Source organism: Hypanus sabinus, chromosome 10, assembly GCF_030144855.1.
Source record: "Hypanus sabinus isolate sHypSab1 chromosome 10, sHypSab1.hap1, whole genome shotgun sequence".
Lineage (NCBI taxonomy): Eukaryota > Metazoa > Chordata > Chondrichthyes > Myliobatiformes > Dasyatidae > Hypanus > Hypanus sabinus.
Window position 1 is genome coordinate 10,727,765 of NC_082715.1, and position 27,674 is coordinate 10,755,438.

The following is a 27,674-nucleotide window of genomic DNA, read 5'->3' on the forward strand; positions in this document are numbered from 1 at the left end:
AGGAGGTTCAGTGGTTGTGGAGTTGGAGGCAAGAGACTGGAGTTGGGAGAAATAATAAGTAAGCCATGATGGAATGGCAGAGTGGGCTTGATGGGCTGAATGGCCTAATTCTACTCCTATATCTATGCCCAAATGACCTCCCCCACCATCCTTATTCTCTCCTTCCCTTTCTCTCTCCCCCCCCCCCACCACATTCCCACATCCAATCTATCTACATTAATTTTGGTAATGTTGCTGTGGTTTCTCTGATATTTCCTGATCTTCAGTGGACAAATGAGGTTGCGTCTTGCAATCGCTGGAATGTGTGGTGACACTTGCAGACTGCACCCAGTACATCCTTGTGTGTGTTGGTTGTTATTGCAAATGATGCATTTCACTCTGTTTCGCTGTGAAAAAATCAATCTGTATCCAATCTGAATCGATGTATTTGTCACGTTACGAAGGATGAACAGCTCTGATGGGCAGAAGGGTGCAAGGTTGCCCATGTCCCCCTCCCCTGGGAGAATTACAAACCATTACTGTTGCCAGGCTGTTAATGAGAGAGAAAGAGATGGAACAAAACATACTGGGACTGGAACATTTGCTTCAGACAAGGGGGAGATAACACCGGAGGAGAGAGACCATATTATGACTCCTGAAAGACTTATGGCTCCGGAGAGGGTTGTTTACTTGGTACCATTCTGTTCATTAAAATTCCTCAGTGGACAGCCAGAGTGGGCTGGTTTGATGGACTAAGCCTGAGACCCCGTGAGTAGGGATAAAAGTGAGGTCTGGGGAGGCACCCCTCAGACGCACCAAGAGACACACTAGTGAGCACTGCTTAAGTGTTGGAACCCACGAGAAGGTGTGGGGCATCGGAGACCGAGCGAAGGATCGGTCAATTTTAACTCACAGTGTTTATAGCGAGGCTGGTGGGGGCTTGTGTGTGTGTCCACCCTTGCCTGGGTGATGAGTCCACCATAGAAGAACGGTCTAGCTAAAGGACAGAGGGGTCATACCTGAATGGCCACAACACATCGACGGATCAAAAACATAAAGGAAGGTTTATAAGACTATAGCTGTCACTGTTTGTTCACTCTCTCTCTCTCTCTCTCCAACAATTACAACACATCGACCAACAACTACCTCAGCCTGTATGAACTGAACTGAACTTTATACTCACATATGACAATTCATCATCCCCTAGACAACGATAGAGCTTGTTTATTATTGATTATTATTATACCCACACTTTCAGGTTTAGTATTGCTAATGTGTATTTTCTGTATATTTGCATTGTTGATATTGATTTGTATATTTTACTAATAAACACTGTTTTGAAAATAGTACCAGACTCCAATGGAGACTTCTATCTTTGCTGGTAAGACCCCCAGTTACGGTGTACGTAACAGTCAAAGGAATTCTACATGCTTCCCAGTCTAATCCATTAACTTTAAATCGGAATGAATGTGACAGTGAATGCTATTGTTCACCAGCAGATCGAGCTCCTGTTAGAAACACGAGTTTCTGCAGATGCTGGAAATCTTGAGCAACACACACAAAAGCTCTTGTTATACAGGTAGTTTCACTCGACTTCACTCACTGAATTGTTCCCACAACCTTTTGAATCACTCAATGACTCTTCATCTCAAGTTTCCGTTAACTATTTACTAATTCTTTTTTCCTCTTTTTGTATTTGCACAGTTAGTCTTTGGCTGCTTGTTTGTCTTGTTGAGTGCAGTCTTTCACTGATTCTATTGTGTTCCTGGTATTTATTGTGATTGCCTGCAAGAAAAAGGATCTCTGGCTTTTATGTAGTGATATATATGTACTTCGATAATAAGTTTACTTTCTTGGCTGTGGTGACTGCAGTAGTTAAATTGCCAGATGGGTGATCTGGAGACTGGACTAATGCGGAAGTCCATAGTTCAAATCTCACCGCAGCAACTATAAAATTAATTGTATTTAACAATCGGTCACTGGTAATGGTTGGAAACTACTGGTTGGTCAGATTTATCAGTCCTCTCGAGGGAGGAATTATGCTGTCTTTGCCCAGTCTTGTGACTTCAGACTTACACCAGTCTCGTTGATCTAATGCCCTCGTGGTCCTGTGAGCCCCTCTGTTCAGGGGTTGTTGCTGCTGACAGCCACATCCGTGACAGACTCCCAACCACAGCCGAACCTGCATCCTATCTAATATCATACTGGCCCAGTCTCCTTGTGCATTTACCATACTTAGATTTTTAAAGTGTTAAAAATCTTTTGGAGGAAAGTTCAAAGTATGTGTACGTCACTATATGCTACACTGAGATTCATTTTCTTGCGGGCATCACAGGAAATACAAAAAAAACAATAGAATAAATGGAAAAACTACACACACAATTGGGCAAACAACCAATGTGCAAAAAAAAAGACAAACTCCAAATACATAAAAAGTAACAATACTGCGAGCATAAGTTATGAAGTCCTTGACAGTGAGTCTGTAGGTTATGGAATCAGTTCAGAGTTGAGTGAAGTTATTCAATATGGTTCTCAATGTTTATTGCTTAAATATGTTATGGAAACAGTTCAGTGTTGGGGTGAACGGAGTTTACCCTTCTGGTTCGTGAACCTGATGGTTGAGGGGTAATAACTATTTCTGAACCTGGTGGTGTGGGTCCTGAGGCTCCTGTACCTCCTTCCTGATAGCAGCAGTGAGAAGAGAGTGTGTCCTGGGTGGTGGGGATCCTTGATGGATCACTCTGATAGATCTGGATGGTGTTGGCGATGGATCTTGATGACGGGACATGTTGGAAGAAGGAAATATCAAGTGACAGACTGTAGAAATATGAACTTTTTTTTAATCTTTTTAACTGTCAGGTGGGCTGATGACTTCAGTGCTGAGGGTTGTCATGGATCAGCAAAACACAAGTTCAATCATCCTTTCCTTCAGGTGAGTGTATGCATTGCTAACAGCTACCATAACTTGTGCAAAATGTTATTCTATTCAATCACAGTATACAAACTTAAAGTCAAATGATTTGAGTGCAAGACAAAACTAAAGCGACACAAAAAATGCTAGAGGGACGGGTGGTCTGGCAGCATCTATGGGGAAGAGTAAACAGCTGAAGTTTCAGGTCATGACCCTTCATTAGGAGAGTCTAAATCTTAAATTTCTGTAGTACAGAAGTAAGCATTTTGGTCTTTTTTTTTCTAGTGTCAACTCTGTGCCTGTCTGTACTGATTCCACTTAAATGTGTTGTTTCTATATCCCTCTGCCTTGCTTACCCATCCAGATCTCTGAAGTTTTTAACCATTCTGCAATAACCAAAGCTGCAGCAAGTTGCAAACTCAGTAAGCTGCATCATGGGCACTAGTCTCCCCGACATCCAGGACAGCTTCAAAAGGCAATGCCTTAAAAAAAAACATGGTGTCTGTCGTTAAGGACCCCAGTCACCCAGGGCAAGCCCTCTTCTCATTGCTTCCATCAAGGAAGAAGGTACAGAAGCCTGAAGGCACACATTCAATGATTCAGAAACAGCTTCTTCCCTTCTGCCGTCAGATTTCTGAATCAACATTGATCCCATGAACACTACCTCACTTCTTTATACACTATTTTGCACTCCTTGTTTAATTTCAATTTGTATATATGCTTCCAATTGTAATGCATGGGTTTTTATTCTGCATTGCAACTACAACCAATTTCACGACATAACTATGCCTGTGATTTTTCAAGCTGACTGTGATTCTGATTCACTCTGGCAGCTTATTACAGATGCTAACAGCTGTGTGAGCTTGCTAATGGATCCCCTTTAACCCGTCTCCTTTTTGCTTGAAACCCATCTCTACCATAAGGTCCTTTCCACTGGCTGAGTAATAGGACAGCCTATCCAATCTTTCTTTAATCCAGGCAATATCCTTCATGGCCTTCTGATACCTCAGCAGTGGCAAACTAAGATATAGATATCTCTTCCAAGATCCTAGCAATCTCCTTCCTTGCTTCCATAACATTCTAGGTCAGGTCTTGGGGATTTATCTACTTTTGATTCAAGACCTTGATGAAAGAGGTATTAATATTGACAAGCTCCAGAATATCACTGTTCCCTCCCTTGAACTTGCTAATATCCATTTTTAAGTGTAAGTACAGAAAAAAGGTTACAACCTTCATACACAAAATGCTGGAGGAATTCAGCAAGTCAGGCAGCGTCCATTGAAACAAATGAACAGTTGACGTTTTGGACCAAGACCCTTCATTAGTACTGGGAAGGAGGATAGCTAGAAGGTGATAGGTGAAGTCAGGCAGGTAGGAAAGATAAAAGGCTGGAGAGGGAGGAATCGGAAAGGAGAGTGAACCGCACGAGAAAGGGAACCTTGTCCATTTCCTGTGGCTCGTCACATGGATCACCCCATTAATCCTTGAGGTGGACTACTCTCTTCCATCGTGCCTAGGAGTCTCATTTACCTGCATGGAAATTGTGGCCCTTTGTTGCCTCTAATTCCTTGTATCTACTTGATAACCAAGGCTTCCCAATCTTGTCATTTTAGCCCTTCACTCTAGCAGGAACGTGCTGGCCCGGAGCCCATCATGTCTTACTTTTTAAAAAGCATTTCACTTACGAGACGTCCTTTTATCTGCAAATGGCATCTTCCGATCAATTTTAGAGAATTCCTGTCCGATATTATTGAAATTTCCCAATCCCTAGCTTAGGACCTTGATTTGAGGACCAGCTTTACTTTTTTTCATGTCTAACATGAAAAGAGTAGAATTATGGTCACTGGCTTCTGAAACACATCAACAGTTCCTAAGTGGAGTCGCATGCTGACATTTCTCTACAGTTATAAGACAAAGGAGCAGAATTTGACCCACTGAGTCTGCTCTGCCATTTCGTCATGGCTAACGTATTGTCCCTCTCAACCCCTTCCTCCAGCCTTCTTCCCATAACATTTGATGTCCTTGCTCCACTTTTAATATACCCAATGACTTGGCCTCCACAGCTGTCTGTGGCAATGAATTCACAGATTCACTACCCTCTGGCTGAATAAATTCTCCCTATACTAAAAGGATGTCCTTTTATTCTGAGGCTGTACCCTTTGATCCTCAACTCCCATACTATAGGAGACATCCAATTCCACTCTATCTCAGCTTTTCAACGTTTAATAGGTTTCACTGCAATTCCCATCCCCCCCCCCCCCCAAAGTTCTTCTAAACCAGGTCCATGGACCCCTCGGTTCATTGTAAGGCTCCATAGCACAAAAAAGGTTGGGGAACCCCTGTTCTAACCTCCAAGTATAGGCCCAGTCATCAAAGGCTTGTCATACCCAATCTGAAAAAAATCACTAAGCAACTACCGTCAACAGACCACTTGCAATATCAGGGGAAACAACACACTGGACCATTGTTACACCACCATCAAGAATGCCTGCGGTGCTATTCCACGCCCTCACTTCGGGAAGTCTGATCACCTGGCTGTACTTCTACTCCCTGAGTATAGGCAGAGACTGAAGACTGCAGCACCAGGAGTGAGGAGCAAGAAGGTTTTGGACAAGGGAAGCACAGGAGCACCCACAGGACTGCTTTGAATCAGAGGACTGGACTGTATTCAGGGATTCATCTTCGACCTGGATGAGAATGCTGCAGTTGTTACCGACTTCATTAAAACCTGTGTGGATGAGTGTGTGCCTGCAAAGATTTACTGTACATTCCCAAACCAAAAGCCGTGGATGAACCAGGAGGTACGTCGTTTGCTGAAGGCTAGATCTATGGCATTCAAGTCTGGCGATCCAGACCTGCACCAGAAAACCAGGTGTGATTTGCGGAGGGCTATTTCAAGGGTGAAGACACAATTTTGAACGAAGTTGGAGGGGACATCAGATGTACGACAACTCTGGCAGGGTTTGCAAGACATTATTTCCTACAAAGCGAAACTCAATAGTATGAATGGCAGCGATGCTTCACTACCAGATGAACTCAACACCTTCTATGCCTGCTTTGAAAGGGAGAACACAACTACAGCTCTGAAGATCCCTGCTGCACCTGATGATCTCTGTCTCAGAGGCCGATGTCAGGCTGTCTTTAAAGGGAGTGAACCCTCGCAAGGTTCTGATGGAGTACGTGGTAAGGCTCTGAAAACCTGTGCCAACCGACTAGCGGGAGTATTCAAGGACATTTTCAACCTCTCACTGCTACGGGTGGAAATTCGCACTTGCTTCAAAAAGGCAACAGTTATACCAGTCCTAAGAAGAAAAATGTGAGCTGTCTTAATGAATATCACCTGGTAGCTCTCACATTTACAGTGATGAAATGCTTTGAGAGGTTGGTCATGACTAGACTGAACTCCTGCCTCAGCAAGGACCTGGACCCATTGTAATTTGCCTGTCGCTGCAATAGGTCAATGGCAGACAAAATCTCAATGATTCTCCACACTGCTTTAGACCACCTTGACAACACAAACACCTACATCAGGATGCTGTTCATCAACTATAGCTCAGCATTTAATACCATCATTCCCATGTTCCTGATTGAGAAGCTGCAGAACCTGGGCCACTGTACCTCCCTCTGTAATTGGATCCTCGACTTCCTAAACGGAAGACCAGTCTGTGTGGATTGGTGATAACATCTCCTCCTCATTGATGATCAACACTGGCGCACCTCAGGTGTGTGTTTAGCACATTGCTCTACTCTCTATATACACATGACTGTGTGGCTAGGCATAGCTCGTATACCATCTATAAATTTGCTGACCATACAACCATTGTTGGTAGAATCTCAGGTGGTGATGGGATGGCGTACAGGAGTGAGATATGCCAACTAGTGGAGTGGTGCCATAGCAACAAGCTGGCACTCAACGTCAGTAAGATGAAAGAACTGATTGTGGATTTCAGGAAAGGTAAGACGAAGGAACACGTACCGATCCTCATAGAGGGATCAGAAGTGGAGAGAGTGAGCAGCCTCAAGTTCCTGGGTGTCAAGATCTCTGAGGATCTAACCTGATCCCAACATATCGACGTAGTTTTAAAGAAGGCAAGACAGCGGCTATACTTTATTAGGAATTTGAAGAAATTTGGCATGTCAGCAAATACACTCTAAAACTTCTATAGCACAAACATGAGGAAATCTGCAGATGCTGGAAATTCAAACAACAACACACACAACATCCTGGTAGAACACAGCAGGCTAGGCAGCATCTATAGGGAGAAGTGATGTCGATGTTTAGGGTCTTGGCCCTAAACGTCGACATTGCTTCTCCCTATAGATACTGCCTAGCCTGCTGTGTTCTACTAAAACTTCTGTAGTTGTCCCGTGGAGAGAATTATGACAGGCTGCATCACTGTCTGGTATGGAGGGGTTACTGCACAGGACCGAAAGAAGCTGCAGAAGGTTGTAAATTTAGTCAGCTCCATCTTGGGTACTAGCCTACAAAGTACCCAGGACACTTACAGTAAACGGTGTCTCAGAAAGGCAGCATCCATTATTAAGGACCTCCAGCACCCAGGGCATGCCCTTTTCTCACTGTTACCATCAGATAGGAGGTGCAGAAGCCTGAAGGTACACACTCAGTGCTTCAGGAACAGCTTCTTCCCCTCTGCCATCCGATTTCTAAATAGACATTGAATCTGTGGACACTGCTTCACTTTTTTTTTTAAATATACAGTATTTCTGTTTTTGCACATTTTTTAATCAATTCATTATACAGTACATAATTGATTTACTTGTTTATTTTAATTTTATTTTTATTATTTTTTCTCTGTTAGATTATGTTTCGCATTGAACTGCTGCTGCTAAGTTAACAAATTTCACGTCACTTGCCAGTGATAATAAACTTGATTCTGATACTCATATTGTTATCAGCATATTGCTTCATAAAAGTATCAGCAGAACAAATTCCGCCCCATCTAATCCTTGGCATTAAGGTAAATTCCAATCGATACCAGGAAAGCTAACATCACAGATTATTACTGCCTGATGACTATACCTTCACTTGTGTTATCTTTTATGGTCTAATATCTTAACTACAGGGTGGGGAGAGGGCTCATGGGGATTACTATCAGAAGTCACATCTTTCTTTCTGAAATTCTGTGTGCCATTTTGTAAATCTGGAGTTCAATTGGAAAGGGCAAGGCATAACTTCAAATCAACTTTATTTGCTATGTACGTTTACATCTATAATAATGTTACACTACAGTGGCACAACCTTCAAGAAGTTTGTGTACACACAACTTAATGCTTCGGTGATTTTTTTGTTGCAGGCTTTGGGAATGTTCCTTGGGGAAGCCTCCTGTTTCGCTGTTTTCTACTTAATTTCATGCCATGATCGGCTAAGGGCAGAACCACAAATGGCTTCTGCAAGGAAGTTCAACTCTTTTGTTTTCCTGCCGCCTGCCCTGTGCGACATGCTGGCCACTAGCATTATGTATATTGGTGAGTTTACCCAAGTGTTTGAAGCGGGAAAATAACAAACTTTTGAGTGATGCAGTGAAACTGTATCAAGCACTTTGATTGAAGAGATATAGAACATAGAAATCTAACACACCATGTACTTTCTAAACAGCACTGTCAACCTGCACAGCAGCCTTGAGTGTCCTGTGGACACGGACCTCAAGACCCCTCTGATCACACTGTCAAGAGTCTTAACATTAGTATTATATTCCATCTTCACATTTTACCTGCCAAAATGAAGTGCTTCACACTTATCAGTATTGAACTTCATCTGCCACTTCTCAGCCCACAGTAGCCTGGGGTACATCTCATCCGGTCCTGGCGACTTAGCTAACTTGATGCTTTTCAAAAGCTCCAATACATCCTCTTTCTTAAAGTCTATATGCTCAAGTGTTTTAGTCCACTGCAAATCATCCCCACTATCGCCAAGGTCTTTTTCCCTGGTGAATACTGAAGCAAAGTAGTCATTATGTACCTTTACTACCTCATCCATCTCCATGCTCATGTTTCCACTCTCGCTCCTGATTGGTTCTCTTCTCACACGGCTCATCCTCCTGCTCTTCACATACTTGCAGAATACCTTGGGATTGTCGTTAATCCTGCTCGCCAAGGCCTTCTCATCGCCCTTTCTGGCTCTCTTAATTTCATTCTTAAGCTCCTTCCTGCCAGCTTTATAATCTTCTAGATCTCTACCATTACCTAGTAGTTGTTTTTTTTTAAACCTTTCGTAAGCTTTTCTTCTTGACTAGATTTTCAACAGTCTTTGTACACCACGGTTCCTGTACCCTACCATCCTTTCCCTGTCTCATTGGAACATATCAATGCAGAACCTTATGCAAATATCCCCAGAACATTTGCCTCATTTCTGCCATACATTACCCTGAGAGCATCTGTTCCTAATTGATGCTTCCAAGTTCCTGCCTGATAGCTTTATATTTTCCTTTACTTCAATTAAACACTTTTCTAACTTGTCTTCCTATTCCTCTCCAATGCTATGGTAAAAGAGACAGAATTGTGATCACAATCTCTAAAATGCTCTCCCACTGAGAGATCTGACACCTGACCAGGTTCACTTCCCAATACCAGATCAAGTACAGCCTCTCCTCTTGTAGGCTTATCTACATATTGTGTCAGGAAACTGTCCTGAACACACCTAACCTTCACAGTGTTCTGTGGCAATACATTCCACAGATTCACCACCCCCGGCTAAGGAAATTTCTCCTCAGCTTTGTTCTAAGAGGGTCCGCTTGTACTCTAACGCTGTATCCTCTAGTCTTAAACTCTGTTTCTGCTACCTCCTCCCCACATCATAGGAAGCATGCTCTCCACATCCACTCTGTTGGGCGCCTTTCAGCATGTGATCAGTTTGAATCTTCAGAGGCTGTGCCCTCTGGTCCTAGACATCCCCACGAGAGGTGGTTTCCTCTCCACATCCACTCTATCTTGGCCTTTCATATGTACATAGAAACATAGAAAATAGGTGCAGGAGTAGGCCATTCGGCCCTTCGAGCCTGCACCACCATTCAGTATGATCATGGCTGATCATCCAACTCAGAACCCTGTACCTGCTTTCTCTCCATACCCCCGATCACTTTAGCCACAAGGGCCATATCTAACTTCCTCTTAAATATAGCCAATGAACCGGCCTCAACTGTTTCCTGTGGCAGAGAATTCCACAGATTCACCACTCTCTGTGTGAAGAAGTTTTTCCTCATCTCGGTCCTAAAAGGCTTCCCCTTTGTCCTTAAACTGTGACCCCTCGTTCTGGACTTCTACAACCTGTCAACTTGAAGTGTTTGTGAATACTCTGCATTTTGGCTGCCACAGTGCTTTCAATTCGTTTGTCTTGTATGATTGCTTTTTCTTGCTTGTGCAATCACTAAGGCCAACGTATTTTTGTGCACCTCTCTCCAGCTTTAAGCTTGACCAGTGCGTCCAGTTTCCAGATGCTTCGAGGAGCTGTGATCATCTTTACTGGGCTGCTGTCTGTTGCCTTCCTGGGCCGCAAGTTAAAGCCCAGCCAGTGGGTAGGAATTCTGTTCACCATCTGTGGACTTGTTGTCGTGGGTTTGGCAGACATCCTCAGTGGAGAGGGTGGCCAAGAGCGCCGTTTGTCTCAGGTCATAACAGGTAACAACGTGCTTTGTATTTCTTTCAACTCTACAAGCAGAAATCTATTAGTCAACAAAAACTTCCTTCCTTGGTAATGAATAGTTTTAAGTTGGTTGAATTCCCCTTTGCTTAGCTATTGACCCAGTAAGATTGAAATGGTTAAATGCAAGAGGTTCTGCAGGGCTAGGTGTCTCAAGCAACACTCACAAAATACTGGAGGAACTCAGCAGGTGAGGCAGCATCCACGGAGAGAAATAAACAGTGGACATTTGGGGCTGAGACCCTTCATCAGGAGTGGAGATGGAGGGGGAGAAAGCCAGAATAAGCAAGTGGGGTTAAGAGACAGGTGATGGGTGAACCCAGGTGAGGAGGAAGTCGGTAGGTGAGTGAGGGAGAGGGGATGAAGTGGAAACTGGGAGTTGATGGGTGGTAAAAGTAAAGGGCTGAAGAAGATGGGAGAGGACAATGCTGTAGGAACTCTTAAGTCAGGCAGCATCTGTGGAGGGGAATAACAATTGAAGTTTTGGGCTGAGACCCTTCAACAGGACTAGAAAAGAGATCTTGCATATTAATTAGCTGTTTCAGAAGGTTAAAATCTCATTGCCTGCTGTAACCCTCTTCAAGTAGTTGCCCCCAGTCCTTTGTTGTATGACTACACTTTAAATGTTAGTATTTTTATTCCAGTTCTTATTCTCATTCCAACATGTCAGTCGGTGGCCTGCTGGTGCACTAGGATGAGCCACAGTCAGATTGGAGGAGCAACACCTTATTCCATCTGGGTAGCTGCCAACTTGATGGCACGAACATTGGTTCATCCTTCTGGCTTTTTAAAAATAAAATAATCCCTCCCCTTCCCCTCATCTTCTGTTCCCCATTCTGGCCTCTTGCCTTTTCTCCCTTGCCTGTAGCCTGCTGAGTTCCTCCTGAGGGTGGGTGGGGAGGGGTGTACTTTTAGCAGTTGCCTTAAATCTTCGTTAACTTTGCTGTCAAGGAAAATAAACCCCTTGAATTTTAGCTCTTTGCTTGTTTCTGCATTTTCATTTTTTGCATCTGTTTAGTTCAAGTTCAGTGGCCCTTCAAACACACACACGAAAACAGCCAAACGAAACCACATTCCTCTGGGACCGAGGATCAAACCGCAGAATCCACAGTCACACACTGCACAAGGCACGTATAATCATGACAGCCGAGAAGCATAAGGTCACAAAGTAATATCCCACCAACTTTGTCCTTCTCCTACCATCTAGCTGCAATGTATAGACAAAGCAGTGGTTGATCGGCCACTGGGGTCTGTGTTGGGACCAATACTTTTTGCGTTATATCTCAGTGATTTGGATGACAAAATCAATAGCTTTGTGGCCAAGTTTGCAGACAATATGAAGATAGGTGGAGGGACAGGTGGTTTTGAGGAAGCAGAGAGGCTACAGAAAGATTTAGACAGATTCCCTAAAGGTTAGTTTGCAGGTTGAGCAGAGGATGGGGAAGGCCAATGCAATGCTAGCAATCATTGTGAGAGGACCAGAATGTGTGTTGAGACTATATAAAGCACTGAGGAGGCCTCACGTGGAATGTTGTGAGCAGGTTTGAGCTCCTTATCAAAGAAAAGATGTGTTGGCATTGCATGGGTTTCCATGGAGGTTCACAAAAATGATTCCGGAATTGAAAGGCTTGCCATATGAGGAGCATTTGAGGCTCTGGGCCTGTACTCAGTGGAATTCAGAGGAATGAGGGTCAGTATCATTGAAACGTACGTTGAAAGGCCTTGGTAAAGTGGATGTAGAGAGAATGTTTCCTGCAGTGGGGGAGTCAAGGACCAGACGGCACAGCCTCGGAATAGAAGGATGTCCTTTTAGAATGGAGATGAGGAAGAAACATAGAAACATAGAAAATAGGTGCAGGAATAAGCCATTCGGCCCTTCAAGCCTGCACCGCCATTCAGTATGATCATGGCTGATCATCCAACTCAGAACCCTGTACCTGCTTTCTCTCCGTACCCCCTGATCCCTTTAGCCACAAGGGCCATATCTAACTTCCTCTTAAATATAGCCAATGAACCGGCCTTAACTGTTTCCTGGGGCAGAGAATTCCACAGATTCACCACTCTCTGTGTGAAGAAGTTTTTCCTCATCTCGGTCCTAAAAGGCTTCCCCTTTATCCTTAAACTGTGACCCCTCGTTCTGGACTTCCCCAACATCGGAAACAATCTTCCTGCATCTAGCCTGTCCAATCCCTTTAGAATTTTATACATTTCAATAAGATCCCCCCTCAATCTTCTAAATTCCAGTGAGTATAGACAATAGACAGTAGGTGCAGGAGTAGGCCATTCGGCCCTTCTAGCCAGCACCGCCATTCACTTTGATCATGGCTGATCATACACAATCAGTACCCCGTTCCTGCCCTCTCCCCATATAAGTATAAGCCTAGTCAATCCAGTCTTTCTTCATATGAAAGTCCTGCCATCCCAGGAATCAATCTGGTGAACCTTCTCTGTACTCCCTCTATGGCAAGAATGTCTTTCCTCAGATTAGGGGACCAAAACTGCACACAATACTCTAGGTGTGGTCTCACCAAGGCCTTGTACAACTGCAGTAGAACCTCCCTGCTCCTGTACTCAAATCCTTTTGCTGTGAATGCCAACATATCAAATCCTTTTCCTATGAATGCCAACATAAGAAATCTCAACACAAGAATTTCTTTAGCCAGACAGAGAATGATGAATCTGTAGACTTTGTTACCATAGGTGGCTGTGGAGGCCAAGTCTTCACGTATATTCAGGCAGAGGCTGATAGTTTCTTGATTAGTCAGGGCATGAAGGGATATGGGGAGAAGGCAGGAGACTGGGGTTGAGAGGGAAATGGATCTGAAATGAGATGTTTGATGTCGCAGTGTTCACCGAGCTTGGCGATTGGCTTGCAGAGTTCCATCAGCAGTCGAGGTGCACAGTAGATGGTGTTTCTGTCTGGGAGTGCTCAAGTTCATGTAGACGCCTGTTTGCTTGCCTCAGTCCTGATTGGCTACCCCTTCAGTTGACGCTTGAATGCCATTGGCTTGCATTTCTTTGGCTCTTGGGGAGATGATAGAATTCCGAGGTGAGCTGAAGGGGTAGCCAAACAGAACTAAGGCAAGTAGACAGGGGAACGGGGTGGGGGGGGGGGGGGGAACCTATATAATCATGAGCATCCCCAGAGAGAAACACCGACAACCGCACTGAGGGTGGCATGTCGACTGGTGACGAAACATCTGCAAGCGAATTGGCAAACTCAACGAGCGCCACAACATCAAACTCCTCATTGTGCTGCCAAGTTATTTGTGGTGATCCTCTTTGACACACCTTGTCTCATTTCACAGTGACTACAGTTAATGACACTTTGTCCCAAGCATCAGTCTTTTTTTTATCTGTGATTTATTTTCCACTTTAATTTCTTGCCCTTATTCCCCTCACTTTTCTGAATTCCATTCTATTTATCTCATGTCTACAGTCTACCACCTAACCACCAACTTCACTCACAGTTTTGATGTTACCTACAAGTTGCTTAATCATGAGCTACTGGCTGTCACCCCACCCTGTCTCGTGTGTGCATAGACACGGTCTTGTTCCGTGGAACTAGTTACAAACCGCACTGGTGGGCAGGAGAGCTCTACAACACGTAGTCGAAACTGCCTGGCCCATCACCAGCACCAGCCTCCCCACTGTCAAGGACATGTGTACAGGAAGGGTCCAGTAACAACATGGGATATCGGACCCACCCTGCTCAGACCGTTCGTCCCACTCCCATATACAGACACTCCTGTGCCTAGCGTCAATTTATGGACATAGAACAAATCTATGTATAGAAGCTATCTTGTGTATTTTTATTTATTGTTTTTTATTATTGTGTTCTTAATCTTATTGTGTTTATTGTGCTGCATTGGATCTGAAGTAACAATTATTTTGTTCTCCTTTACATTCGAGGTGAGGTAGGTTATCGGTTTAGAATGCAGACAGAAAGTGTGTGTGTGAGGCCGGTTTTCCATGCTCGGTGTCAGATGTGGGGAATCCTGGAGATTCCCAGCCTCTGGGACGGCCACATCTGCACCAGGTGCATTGAGCTGCAGCTCCTTAGTGACTGCGTTAGCGAACTGGAGATGCAGCTCGATGACCGTCGTCTGGTCAGGGAGAGTGAGGAGGTGATAGAGAGGAGTTACAGACAGGTAGTCACTCCGGGGTCTGGGGAGAGAGATAAGTGGGCAAGAGAACCCCAGTGGCTGTCCCCCTTAACAATAAGTACTCCTGTTTGAGTACTGTTGGGGGGGAACAGCTTACCTGGGTGATGCAGCAGTGGCCGTGCCGCTGGTACAGAGTCTAACCCTGTGGCTCAGATGGGTAGGGAAAGGAAGAGGATGGCAGCAGTGAGAGGGGACTCTGTATTTAAGGGGTCAGACAGGTGATTCCGTGAATGCAGGAAAGAAACATGGATGGTAGTTTGCCTCCCAAGTGCCAGGGTCCAGGATGTTTCTGGTTGCGTCCACGATATCTTGAAGTGGGAAGGTGAACAGCCAGAAGTCGTGTTACATATCGGTACCAATGACATAAGTAGGAAAAGGTGCGTGGGAGGTCATGTTTGACAAATCTTATTGAATTTTTTGAAGAGGTTACAAGGAAAGTTGAAGAGAGTAAAGCAGTGGATGTTGTCTATATGGACTTCGGTAAGGCCTTTGACAAGGTTCCGCATGGAAGGTTAGTTAGGAAGGTTCAATCGTTAGGTATTAATATCGAAGTAGTGAAATGGATTCAACAATGGCTGGATGGGAGATGCCAGCGAGTAGTGGTGGGTAACTGTTTGTCAGGTTGGAGGCCGGTGGCTAGTGGTGTGCCTCAGGGATCTGTACTGGGTCCAATGTTGTTTGTCATATACATTAATGATCTGGATGATGGGGTGGTATATTGGATTAGTAAGTATGCAGATGATACTAAGATAGGTGGCGTTGTGGATAATGAAGTAGGTTTTCAAAGCTTGCAGAGAGATTTAGGCCAGTTAGAAGAGTGGGCTGAAAGATGGCAGATGGAGTTTAATGCTGAAAAGTGTGAGGTGCTACATTTTGGTAGGACTAATCAAAATAGGACATACATGGTAAATGGTAGGGCATTGAGGAATGCAGTAGAACAAAATGATCTGGGAATAATGGTGGAATCTCATGGATAGAGTGGTGAAGATAGCTTTTGGTATGCTGGCCTTTACAAATCAGAGAATTGAGTATAGGAATTGGGATGTAATGTTAAAATTGTACAAGGCATTGGTGAGGCCACATTTGGGGTATTGTACACAGTTCTGGTCACCGAATTATAGGACTTGATAGAGGTATTTAAAATTATGAGGGGGATAGATAGAGTTGACGTGGATAGGCTTTTTCCATTGAAAGTAGGGGAGATTCAAACAAGAGGACACGATTTGAGAGTTAAGGGGCAAAAGTTTAGGGGTAACGCGAGGGTGAATTTCTTTACTCAGAGAGTGGTAGCTATGTGGAATGAGCTTCCAGTAGAAGTGGTAGAGGCAGGTTCGATTTTGTCATTTAAAGTAAAATTGGATAGGTGTATGTACAGGAAAGGAATGGAGGGTTATGGGCTGAGTGCGGACCAGTGGGACTAGATGTGAACAAGCATTCGGCACGGACTAGAAGGGCCGAGATGGCCTGTTTCCGTGCTGTAATAGTTATATGGCTATATGGTTAAGGGAGGAGGCCCTGAAAACAGACTACAGGGAGTTAGGAAGAAAGTTGAGAAGCAGGACCTCAAAGGTAGTAATCTCGGGATTACTGCCTGTGCCACGTGACAGTGAGAGTAGGAATGGAATGAGGTGGAGGATAAATGTGTGGCTGAGGGATTGGAGCAGAGGGCAGGGATTCAGATTTCAGGTGTGACCTATACAAAAAGGATGGGTTGCACTTGAATCCCGGGGGACCAATATCCTGGTGGGGAGGTTTGCTAAGGCTATTGGGGAGAGTTTAAACTGGAACTGCTGAGGGTTGGGAACTGAAATGAAGTGACAGAGGAAAGGGAGGTTGGCTTACAAATAGAGAAAGCTTGGAGACAGTGCAAAAGGGAGGATAGACAGGTGATAGAGAAGGGATGCACTCATACCAGTGGTTTGAGATGTGTCTATTTTAATGCGAGTATCATGAATAAAGCGAATGAGCTTAGAGCATGGATCAGCACTTGCAGCTATGATGTTGTGGCCATTACAGAGACTTGGATGGTGCAGTGGCAGGAATGGCTACTTAAAGTGCCAAGTTTTAGATGTTGCAGAAAGGATAGGGAGGGAGGCAAAAGTGTCTCTGTGGGTGGAAGTTAGGAATAGGAAAGGGTCAATTTGGTGTTTTTTATAGACCACACAATAGTAACAGGGACATCGAGGAGCAGATAGGGAGACAGATTCTGGAAAGGTGTAATATTAACAGGGTTGTTGTGGTGGGAGATTGTAATTTCCCAAATATCGATTTGCATCTCCCTAGAGCGAGGGGTTTAGATGGGGTGGAGTTTGTTAGGTGTGTTCAGGAAGGTTTCTTGACACAATATGTAGATAAGCCTACAAGAGGAGAGGCTGTACTTGATCTGGTGTTGGGAAATGAACCTGGTCAAGTGTCAGATCTGTCAGTGGGAGAGCATTTTAGAGATAGTGATCACTATTCTATCTCCTTTACTATAGCATTGGAGAGGGATAGGATCAGACAAGTTAGGAAAGCGTTTAATTGGGGTAAGGGGAATTATGAGGCTGTCAGGCAGGAACTTGGAAGCATAAATTGGGAACAGATGTTCTCAGAAATGTATGGAAGAAATGTGGCAAATGTTCAGGGGATATTTGCATGCGGTTCTGCGTAGATATGTTCCAATGAGACAGGGAAATGATGGTAGGGTACAGGAACGGTGGTGTCCAAAGGCTGTTGTAACTTTAGTCAAGAAGAAAAGAAGAGCTTACGAAAGGTTCAAAAAAAACTAGGTAATGATAGAAATCTAGAAGATTATAAGGCTAGCAGGAAGGAGCTTAAGAATGAAATTAGGAGAGCCAGAAGGGGCCACAAGAGGGTTTTAGTGGAGGGGATTAAGGAAAACCCCAAGACATTCTACAAGTATGTTAAGAGCAAGAGGATGAGATGTGAAAGTATAGGAACTATCAAGTGTGACAGTGGGAAAGTGTGTATGGAACCGGAGGAGATACCAGAGGTACTTAATGAATACTTTACTTCAGCATTCACTACGGATCTTGGTGATCATAGGGATGACTTGCAGCAGACTGAAAAGCTTGAGCATGTAGATATTAAGGAGGAGGATGCGCTGGAACATTTGGAAAGTATCAAGTTGGATAAGTCACTGGAACCGAATGAGATGTACCCCAGGCTACTGTGGGAGTGATGGAGGAGATTGCTGAGCCTCTGGCGATGATCTTTGCATCATCAATGGGGATGGGAGAGGTTCCAGAGGATTGGAGGGTTGCAGATGTTGTTCCCTTATTCAAGAAAGGGAGTAGAGATAGCCCAGGAAATTATAGACCAGTGAGTCTTACTTCAGTGGTTGGTAAGTTGATGGAGAAGATCCTGAGAGGCAGGATTTATGAACATTTAGAGAAGCATAATATGATTAAGAATAGTCAGCATGGCTTTGTGAAAGGCAGGTCATGTCTTACGAGCCTGATTGAATTTTTTGAGGATGTGACTAAACACATTGATGAAGGTAGAGCGATAGATGTAGTGTATATGGATTTTAGCAAGGCATTTGATAAGGTACCCCCATACAAGGCTTACTGAGAAAGTTCAGAGGCATGGGATCCAAGGGGACATTGCTTTGTGGATCCAGAACTGGCTTGCCCACAGAAGGCAAAGAGTGGTTGTAGAAGGGTCATATTCTACATGGAAGTTGGTGACCAGTGGTGTGCCAGTGACCTGGATGAGGAAATGGAGGGATGGGTTAATAAATTTGCTGATGACACAAAGGTTGGTGGTGTTGTGGATAGTGTGGAGCGCTGTTAAAAGTTACAGTGGGACATTGATAGGATGCAAAGCTGAGCTGAGAATTGGCAGATGGAGTTCAACTCAGATAAGTGTGAGGTGGTTCATTTTCGTAGGTCAAATATGATGGCAGAATATGGTATTAATGGCAATGCCCTTGGCAGTGTGGAGGAATTGAGGGATCTTGGGGTCCGAGTACATAGGACGCTCAAAGCTGCTACGCAGGTTGACTCTGTGGTTAAGAAGGCATACAGGGTATTGGCCTTCATCAACTGCGGGATTGAGTTTAAGAGCCGAGAGGTAATGTTTCAGCTATATAGGACCCTGATCAAACCCCACTTAGAGCACTGTGCTCAGTTCTGGTCAGCTCACTACAGGAAGGATGTGGAAGCCATAGAAAGGGTGGAGAAGAGATTTACAAGGATGTTGCCTGAATTGGGGAGATGCCCTATGAGAATAGGTTGAGTGAATTCAATGTGAGGTGACCTGATAGAGGTGTACAAGATAATGAGAGGCATGGATCTTGTGGATAGTCAGAGGCTTTTTCCTAGGGCTGAAATGGTCGGCACGAGGAGGCATAGTTTTAAGGTGCTTGTAAGTAGATACAGAGATGTCGGGGGTACGTTTTTTACGCAGAGAGTGGTGAGTGCATGGAATGGTCTGCCGGCAGTGGTGGTGGAGGCAGAAACGATAGGATCTTCTAAGAGACTCCTGGATGGATACATGGAGCTTAGAAAAATAGAGGGCTATGGGTAAGCCTTGGTAGTTCTAAGGTAAGGACATGTTTGGCACAGCATTCTGAGCCGAAGGGTCTGTATTGTGCTGTAGGTTTTCTATGTTTCTGTACTTGAAGTGACACTAAATAATCTGGAATCTTCCTTCCAGCTATATTTGGGCTGGCTTGTCCTCTTCCCACCTTTTCATGTGGTGGGTTTCTATCTCCTGAGCGGATTCTGCTGATTTTGTGCCAAGTTTGTGAAAGCTCTGAAATTGTTTCCTGATGCGGTGAAATAACGTCAGTCTAAAACGGATAAACAATCACTAAATTTCTATTTTTAATCTTTTTTAGGTGACCTCCTCATTATCATGGCCCAAATAGTGGTTGCTATTCAGATGGTCCTGGAGGAGAAACTTGTTTATAAACACGACGTACACCCACTTCGAGCTGTGGGCACAGAGGGTAGGCTTGGAACGGAGCCTGTAAACAAAGCTGGTTTGCTGGTGGACATTACCATGCTTTTATTTGCTGTCATTGCAGTTAATTATCAGTCAGTTCAGGGAGCCCACCTGTCTTTCAGTGGGATTTCAATAAACAAGATTTGGAATACAATGGCGCAAACAGTTCTAAATCAGATGTAGAAATTTCCAAAATTAGCCAGAACTTTCATTGAATATTCATTCTTTCACAGAACCATGGAACATTACAGCACAGAAACAGGCCTTTTGGTCCTTCTTTGCTGTGCTGTAACATTTTTCTGCCTAGTCTCACTGACCTGTACCTGGACCATGTTCCTCCAAACACCTCTCATCCATGTACCTGTCCAAGTTTTTCTTAAATGTTAAAAGTGAGCTCACATTTACCATTTCATCTGGCAGCTCATTCTACACTCCCACCACTCTCTGTGTGAAGAAGCTCCCCCCCCCCCCAATGTTCCCTTTAAACTTTTCACCCTTCACCCTTAACCCATGACCTCTGTTTTTTTTTCTCCCCTAGCCTCAGTGGAAAAAGCCTGCTTGCATTCACTCTATCTATACCCATCATAATTTTATATACCTCTATCAAATCTCCCCTCATTCTTCTACGCTCCAGGGAATATAGTCCTAACCTATTCAACCTTTCTCTGTAACTCAGTTTCTCAAGTCCAGGCAACATCCTTGTAAACCTTTTCTGCACTCTTTCAACATTATTAATAGCCTTCCTGTAATTCAGTGACCAAAACTGCATACAATACTCCCAAGTTCGGCCTCACCAATGCCTTATACAACCTCACCATAACATTCCAACTCTTATACTCAATACTTCGATTTATAAAGGCCAATGTACTAAAAGCTCTCTTTACTACCCTATCTGCCTGTGATGCCACTTTTAGGGAATTTTGTATATGTATTCCCAGATCCCTCTTCTTCTGCGCTCCTCAGTGCCCTACCATTTACCTTGTATGTTCTACTTTGGTTTTTCCTTCCAAAGTGCAATACCTCACACTTGTCTGGGATTAAACTCCATCTGCCATTTTTCAGTCCATTTTTCCAGCTGGTCCAGATCCCTCTGCAAGCTTTGAAAACCTTCCTCACTGTCCACTACACCTCCATTCTTTGTATCATTAGCAAATGTGCTGATCCAATTTACCACATTATCATCCAGATCATTGACATAGATGACAAATAACAGTGGACCCAGCCCTGATCCCTGTGGCACACCACTAGTCACAGGCCTCCACTCAGAGAATCAATCCTCCACTACCACTCTCTGGCTTCTTCCATTGAGCCGATGTCTAATCCAATTTACTACCTCACCATGTATACCTAGCGACTGAATCTTCTTAACTAACCTCCCATGCGGGACCTTGTCAAAGGCCTTACTGAAGTCCATGTGGACAACATCCACTACCTTCCCTTCATCCACTTTCCTGGTAACCTCCTTGAAAAACTCTAATAGATTTGTTAAACATGACCTACCACGCACAAAGCTGTGCTGACTCTAATAAGTCCCTGTCTATCTAAACACTTGTATATCCTATATCTTGGTACTCCTTCCTATAATTGTAAGAGTAAAAGAAAAAGCTCAAACTGAAAATTATTTGATTGTGAACTAGAAAGGCGCCATGGGAGTGTAGCATTTGGTGTGACGCCGTTAGAAAGCCATTTGCTGGTTAAGTGTGATGTGGTGGGGAAATGTGAATAGGGCTTCCTGTCCTCTTGCTATAACCCAATCCCTTGTAATTTTAGTTATTTCAGTTTGAGTATTTGCATGTTTGTCCCGTATGCCTGGTACATTCTGTGTCCCGCTGAATATAGTGGGCGTGCCTTGTTGGGACTGGAATTTTTATTTTTATTGATAGGCGTAAGACAGTCCCTACTGGCCCTTTGAACTGCATTGACCAGCAATCCCCCAATTTAATACCAGCCTAATCAAGGGACAATTCTACAATTAGAAAACCCAGGAGTCTTTAGTTGTCAAAAACTTGACAGTCTATGTGTAGTCTTTTCATGATTTGTGACACCTTTCTCTGTGCTCATCTTGTTTATGCGGCTATGTTATCAGCCTTAAGCTTTGGGGCTAGCGCTATGTAAATTTACAACTAAGAGAAGCTGCAGAATGTTAGTAAAACCATTTTAGCAACACAAATCTTTTAACCCTAAATTCAAAATATTTTTCCATACTTGGGCTCAAAGTTTAAACACCACTTTAGGGAATAACTGGTAAGTTTTAACATATGGATCCATTGCACTTGCTCATTCTATTAATCTGATATGTCTGTGATGCATTTTTGAGTTAACTCAGCTTTTAAAACCTGTTCACTTTGTGTCCTTCCAAGGTATTTTTGGATTCATCATCCTCACCCTGCTTTTGATTCCAATGTACTATATCCCAGTGGGGGAATTTGGTGGCAACCCCAGAGGTGTTCTTGAAGACGCACTTGATGCTTTCTGTCAAATTGGGATGAACCCATTAATCGTTGTGGCTCTCTTGGGAACTATCTTGAGCATTGCCTTCTTTAATTTCGCTGGCATTAGTGTGACTAAGGAGATCAGTGCAACCACTCGAATGGTTCTGGACAGTCTACGGACCATAATAATCTGGATAGTGAGCCTCGCTGTGGGTTGGGAACAATTTCATGGTCTCCAAATCTTGGGCTTCTTAATCTTACTGATGGGTACAGGTCTCTACAATGGGCTGCATACGCTACTACTAGCAAAGCTTTCATGGTGTCAGAAGACTGCAGTGGAGGATCTGGAAAGGGAAGAATTATTAACTGAAAACAATGATTCCATAAACCCTGTTCCATGAAAATGATTGTAGTTTTGGAGCATAAATGTGTTGCTTTCAAATAATGACCAAAGAACGTTGTCTTTTAAACAAATTTTAAACCCTCTTGTGTTATGAGGGGAAGAATAAAGGAGATAGCTGAATTGTGGAGTGGAATTTTGTGCCACTTTGTGGATCACAATAATGGATTGTATGGTGGTAATGATACATTAAATGACCTTTTATTTTCAGAACTGCAGGCAAGCCAGTTGCAGAAATCACCTTGCAAGAGGTCTGATACATCTCGCTTAGTTGTATGATGCAAGTGTGTTGCCATAATGACCAGTAAGCTCAGGCTAGGAAAATGAGTGGACCATGTGCTCCTCTTTAAGGTTTAATGAAACCCTAGATTCTGTCGATTGCAAGCTCTTTATGATTGTTGCCGTAGTCTTTAATTTGCATTTCTATTGAGAGAAAATTAAGAGGGAAGGCTGACCCTACTCTTTTGCTGTTCCCAAATCTACTGTTGGTGCAGCTCCGTGTGAGTATCTTGGTGGGGAGCACTCTGGAAGTTTGAGCACTGTAATAAAAACCCAATTCAGTGCCTCTCCCTCATTTTCCTGTTTGTCATCTCTGAACTCCTTCCCAGAAAAATGAACACTTGAACTATCTTAAAGATGTGATGCTGCTTCAGTCATTCAGATTACTGTTACTGATTTTAAAATATTAACCAAAAGTCAAATAGCATTGATTATATTGAATTATTTCTTTACTGATCAATAGGAGGAAATTTATAAAGGTTACCCTATGATTGTAAATTTTGCTGCTTTTCTGTGAAATAATTTGTGTAATGAATAAAACTAACTGTGGGATGACATTGATACAATATTGTGAATATAATTGTGACCACTTTCTCCAATTGCTTGATTTTTTTTTTGTTTTGATCACCAAAATGAAGTTGATCATGACTAAGAAATGTAAGAGGAATAGATGATGGACACTAGAGATTCTCTCCCCCCCCCCCACCCCCATGAAAACTATGATTACAAATTTCAAGCTTATTGTCATTCAACCATACGTGTATACAGCTAAATGAAACATTGTTCCCCTAGGATCAAGGAGCAAACACAGTACCTAGTCACACACAGCACACAGTTACAACAGCACTTAGTCACAAATTACTATTAACACAAGTCATGAATGGCATGGCCTAAAGATTAATGGTGCATAAATGTCAACCTGGAGTCATGTTTCTGCTGAACAAGAACGTAACAGTTCCTCATCTCATGCTGGGTCAGCCACAGACGATAGCAATGCAGCTCATCTTCCAGGGATTGAACAGTGGAGAGCAGGACCCGTGGGAGAGCTGGTCTGCAGCGGCCTGACCCCAGCCTAGCACAGACTGCAGCACATTCACCATGCCTCTGTTCTCCCCCTCATGCCTCCTACTTGGGGTGGCTGTAACAGGTGATGCCATAGCTGGAGGGTCTGGTTCATGCCTCATCCAAGGTCACACTGCTTCCCGGCCATCGGTCTCCCCAATCAACTGGACTTGCAATATTGTGTTACCACTTTCCAGCAGGGTCTTGTGATCACAAGAATAGGAGGTACCATCAGATAGCAATCAGGAAGGCAGAAATGCCCTTCACCATGACTAGCCTCAGCACTGGGGCTCCAGAAGGCTGCGTGCTCTGCCCCCTGCTTTACTCCATGTACACTCACAACTCTGGCCGGGTTCTGCTGTAATCCCATCTAATGGTATCTGCAGATATTGCCAGTGCAGTGGGCTGTTTATCAAATGAGTATAGGAAAGAGTATCTTGACCCAATGTAGTAGACAACTTCTCCTCTCCGAGCTCTCACAATCGGGTTCAAGTCCAGTTTTTACTCCTCAGTGATCAGGCTCTTGAACCAAAGGAAATAACTAATGTTCCCACATCCAATGGACTTGATATTTATTGCTTGCATACTGCCTGTTCATGCCGTTGGTGTTTAGGGCAGCAATGAATGTCCTCTCTCTCTGCCTGGCCATATTGCACACAAGGAATTTTCATTGTGTTTTTACCAGTCAGAGTCATAGGCTCTGAGCTGGACCTGGAGGACTGGTTTGGCCTCTACCCTTTGACCTTTTTAGTACTGATGACCCTACAAGAAGCCAAAGAGCAAGGTGCTAGCTCTAGCCAGCAAACCACACTGGGTCATTGAGGCATGCAAGCCTCCAAATCCTACAAGGTTGTGGTTCTCTTGGAGGAATTATTGCCTACTTATTTAATATTACTTTTTGTATTTACACAGTTGTCTTTGCACACTAGTTGAATCCCCAAGATGGTACAGTCTTTCATTGATTCTATTATGGACTTATTGAGTAGGCCTACAAGAAAATGAATCTCAGGATGGTATGTTGTGACGTGTACTTTGCTAATAAATTTACTTTGAACTTCCAGTGTTGGGGAGATAAAAGCTGTTCATCGAGTTCAGGAAAAGGGTGATGCACATATTCTTGTTTGAATATGGTTGAAAGCTTCAAGTTGCTAGGAATGAACTTCACCAGTACCCCATCCAACCACATTGATAAAATAGCCAAGGAAGTTCACTAGCACGTGCACTTCCTTAGGAGGCTCAAGAAATTTGTCATCCTCTTTGACCCTCACCAACTTTTAAACTTGATGTTTAGAGAACATCCTGTCTGGCTACAGCATAATAACTTCATTTATAGAGCACTTTTCATAGTTATGTAGTTCAAAGTGCTTTACAAAAGGATAAAAGTACAAATATAAAAATAAGATTAAAAAGTTAGTTAAAAGCAATGTTAAATAAACAGGTTTTGAGCTGGTGTGTTTAAAAACTGTCAGCTGTATCTGCATCCCTTAGTTTTGTTGTCTTTTTAAGAGGCTGGCCATGGAGGTTACCAGCATATATAGCTATGCACTTCCTAATGGAAGTAATTTTGTCGACAAAAGTACATTTATATTAAAGTATGTGTACTATATACAACCTTGATTTGTCTCCTTACAGGCAGCCACAAAAGAAACCTGATAGAATCCATTAAAAACAAAATCAAACACCCGAACTACAGTTCAGACAAATCATGTAAACATTAAAATCAAATAACATTCAGAACTGAAGTTCAGAAAAGCGAGTCCACAGGTACAAAGCCAGCCATCACTGGAGCCGGTCCAGGTGCCGACTGCGGGTCATAGAGCTGAACCTACCCGTCAGTTGCCTCCAACCCTGACCTCAATTTTTTGTGGCAGATGTTTGGCCTGAGGACACCGTAGGGTTCAATAGTCAGGTTGTAGTTGAAGATGTTCTCTAATAATCTTGGAAAAATGGGGTCTTCCTGCAGAGCATTTAGCAATGTTAAAGAAGCTTAGTTTTTCCTTGGAAATATTATGGTGAATATCTAGTCCTGTCTTCCTTCATTTTCTCACAGCAACTCTGCATGGTCTCGAGTTTGCAGACAGAATTGTTTAACCATGGGGGCATTGTACTAGGTGTTTTATTTTTAACTAAGTGGGTTTGTAGCTTGATCTGGCAACTACTCTGTCCCTGACTGCAAGTAACTGCGGAGAGTTGTGATCACATCTTAGCAAATAAAGCCTACCCCGACATGGACTCAGACTATACAGTATTATTTAATGCCTTGAGGTCCACCATCAGGCAGAAGATAAAGCCTTTAGACCACAAGATGTAAAAGCAGAATTAGACTAGTCAGCCCATCAAGTCTGCTCTACCATGGCGCAATCTTCTGCCTTCTCCCTGTAACTATTGACACCCTGACTAATCAAGAACTTATCAACCGCTGCTTTAAATTTCCCAATGAATGCAAGCATGTGCAACCAGGTTCAAGGAACGCTTCTGTCCTCCTTAAACTCTTAGTAACCTGTATGATAAGATAGACTGTGAGTCAAGAGAGTCCCCACCTCACAACCTCTCATTATGATCTATCACCATCGTGTTTCCTTACACCATGCTCTTTGTCGATGTTACACTTTATTCTGCATTGTTACTGTTTAATCTTTTTCTAATTCAATGCATTGTGTAATGAATAGATCTATATAGACAGCTCCATCCTGCCACAGTCTCTACTCCGGGTGTAATCCCTCCTCTAGCCTGCAGGTCACCTTGCAAGGTAACAATGAGAACCGGGCATGACCTCAGTGATGTGGGTCCTAAATGATGGGACACCAGCTTCTTGAGGCACTGTTCCTTGCAGATGTCTTGAATACTACCAGAGGCTAGTGCCCACCAGCAAATGTTCTGAAGTTTTTTGTTACGGGGCAGAGGTACCAAGAAATGTATAATAAACTGCATTATGGTGAGTATATTTATTAAGTAGTTAAGTTAAATAAGTAGTGCAAATAGTGTTCATGGGTTCAATGTGCATTCAGAAATCAGATGGCAGAGGGGGAAGAAGCCATTCCTGAAACGTTGAGTGCGTGCCTTCAGACTCCTGTATCTCCTTCCTGATGGTAACGATAAGGATTTGAACACAACCTCTGCAGACAACCTCATTATTTTTTTGTGCATTACTTATTTAATATAGACCAACTGTAATAATAATAATAATAATAATAATAATATGTACTGCTACCACAAAAGTTAATTTCATGACATATGCTGGTGATAATAAACCCGATTCTGAACTACAGATTCTGTGCTACCTCTCAAATCAAAGAAAATCAAAGCCACAATTTAATTTGCTTCCAATAGCGTTTATTTAATAGTCCATGTTAAACGGCAGCAGTGCAGTAGACCAGCGGCAGCAGTGCAGAAGATTTTCAGTAGCTTTGTGCTATAAACCTATTTGCTACCTGCTAAAAGGTTTACAGAAGTAGTCTTCAAAGCAAGTAAAGCAAGAACTTGCTCTGCTCACGCCTCTCTGTAAAATAGAAATGTTGTTCACAATTTCAATATTGAACACTGACATATCATAATACAAATACTATCAAAAATTTATACAAATACTTTAGTTCATTATAGATTAAGGATTAATGGAGGGCTATGGACTGGGTGCAGGTCAATGGGAGTAGGCAGTTTAAATGGTTCGGCATGGACTAGATGGGCCAAAGGGCCTGCTTCTGTACTTTTTTTTCTATGACTATTTTGTAGAGAATTCAGCCATTATTAGCTCTCATGCTGCAGTGAACATTTTGAGATTTAGCAACAGGCAGACCCAATTATGTGTAGAAAGCCACATGTCCAACTAGACAAATAGGTT

At 43.3% G+C, this 27,674-nt stretch overlaps 2 protein-coding genes across 5 annotated transcripts in view; one reads left to right on the forward strand and one right to left on the reverse strand.

Annotated features, from left to right (window-relative positions):
- Positions 1–23,340, forward strand: part of slc35f6 (solute carrier family 35 member F6) — a 56,218-nt gene extending 32,878 nt beyond the window's left edge. Inside the window, exons 2-6 of one of the 2 annotated variants that reach the window (XM_059981416.1) lie at positions 2,839–2,911; positions 8,206–8,377; positions 10,310–10,525; positions 19,557–19,667; positions 22,024–23,340. In XM_059981416.1, coding sequence (XP_059837399.1) covers positions 2,839–2,911; positions 8,206–8,377; positions 10,310–10,525; positions 19,557–19,667; positions 22,024–22,496 — 1,045 coding nt within the window. In that variant the 3' untranslated portion in view covers positions 22,497–23,340. The remainder of the gene's footprint in view (positions 1–2,838; positions 2,912–8,205; positions 8,378–10,309; positions 10,526–19,556; positions 19,668–22,023) is intronic. The other variant, XM_059981417.1, reaches the window with a different exon arrangement.
- A 3,807-nt stretch (positions 23,341–27,147) lies between these two features.
- Positions 27,148–27,674, reverse strand: part of clu (clusterin) — a 36,463-nt gene continuing 35,936 nt past the window's right edge. For all 3 annotated transcript variants that reach the window (XM_059981413.1, XM_059981415.1, XM_059981412.1), the window contains one exon: positions 27,148–27,335. In XM_059981413.1, the coding sequence (XP_059837396.1) occupies positions 27,326–27,335 (10 nt within the window). In that variant the 3' untranslated portion in view covers positions 27,148–27,325. The remainder of the gene's footprint in view (positions 27,336–27,674) is intronic.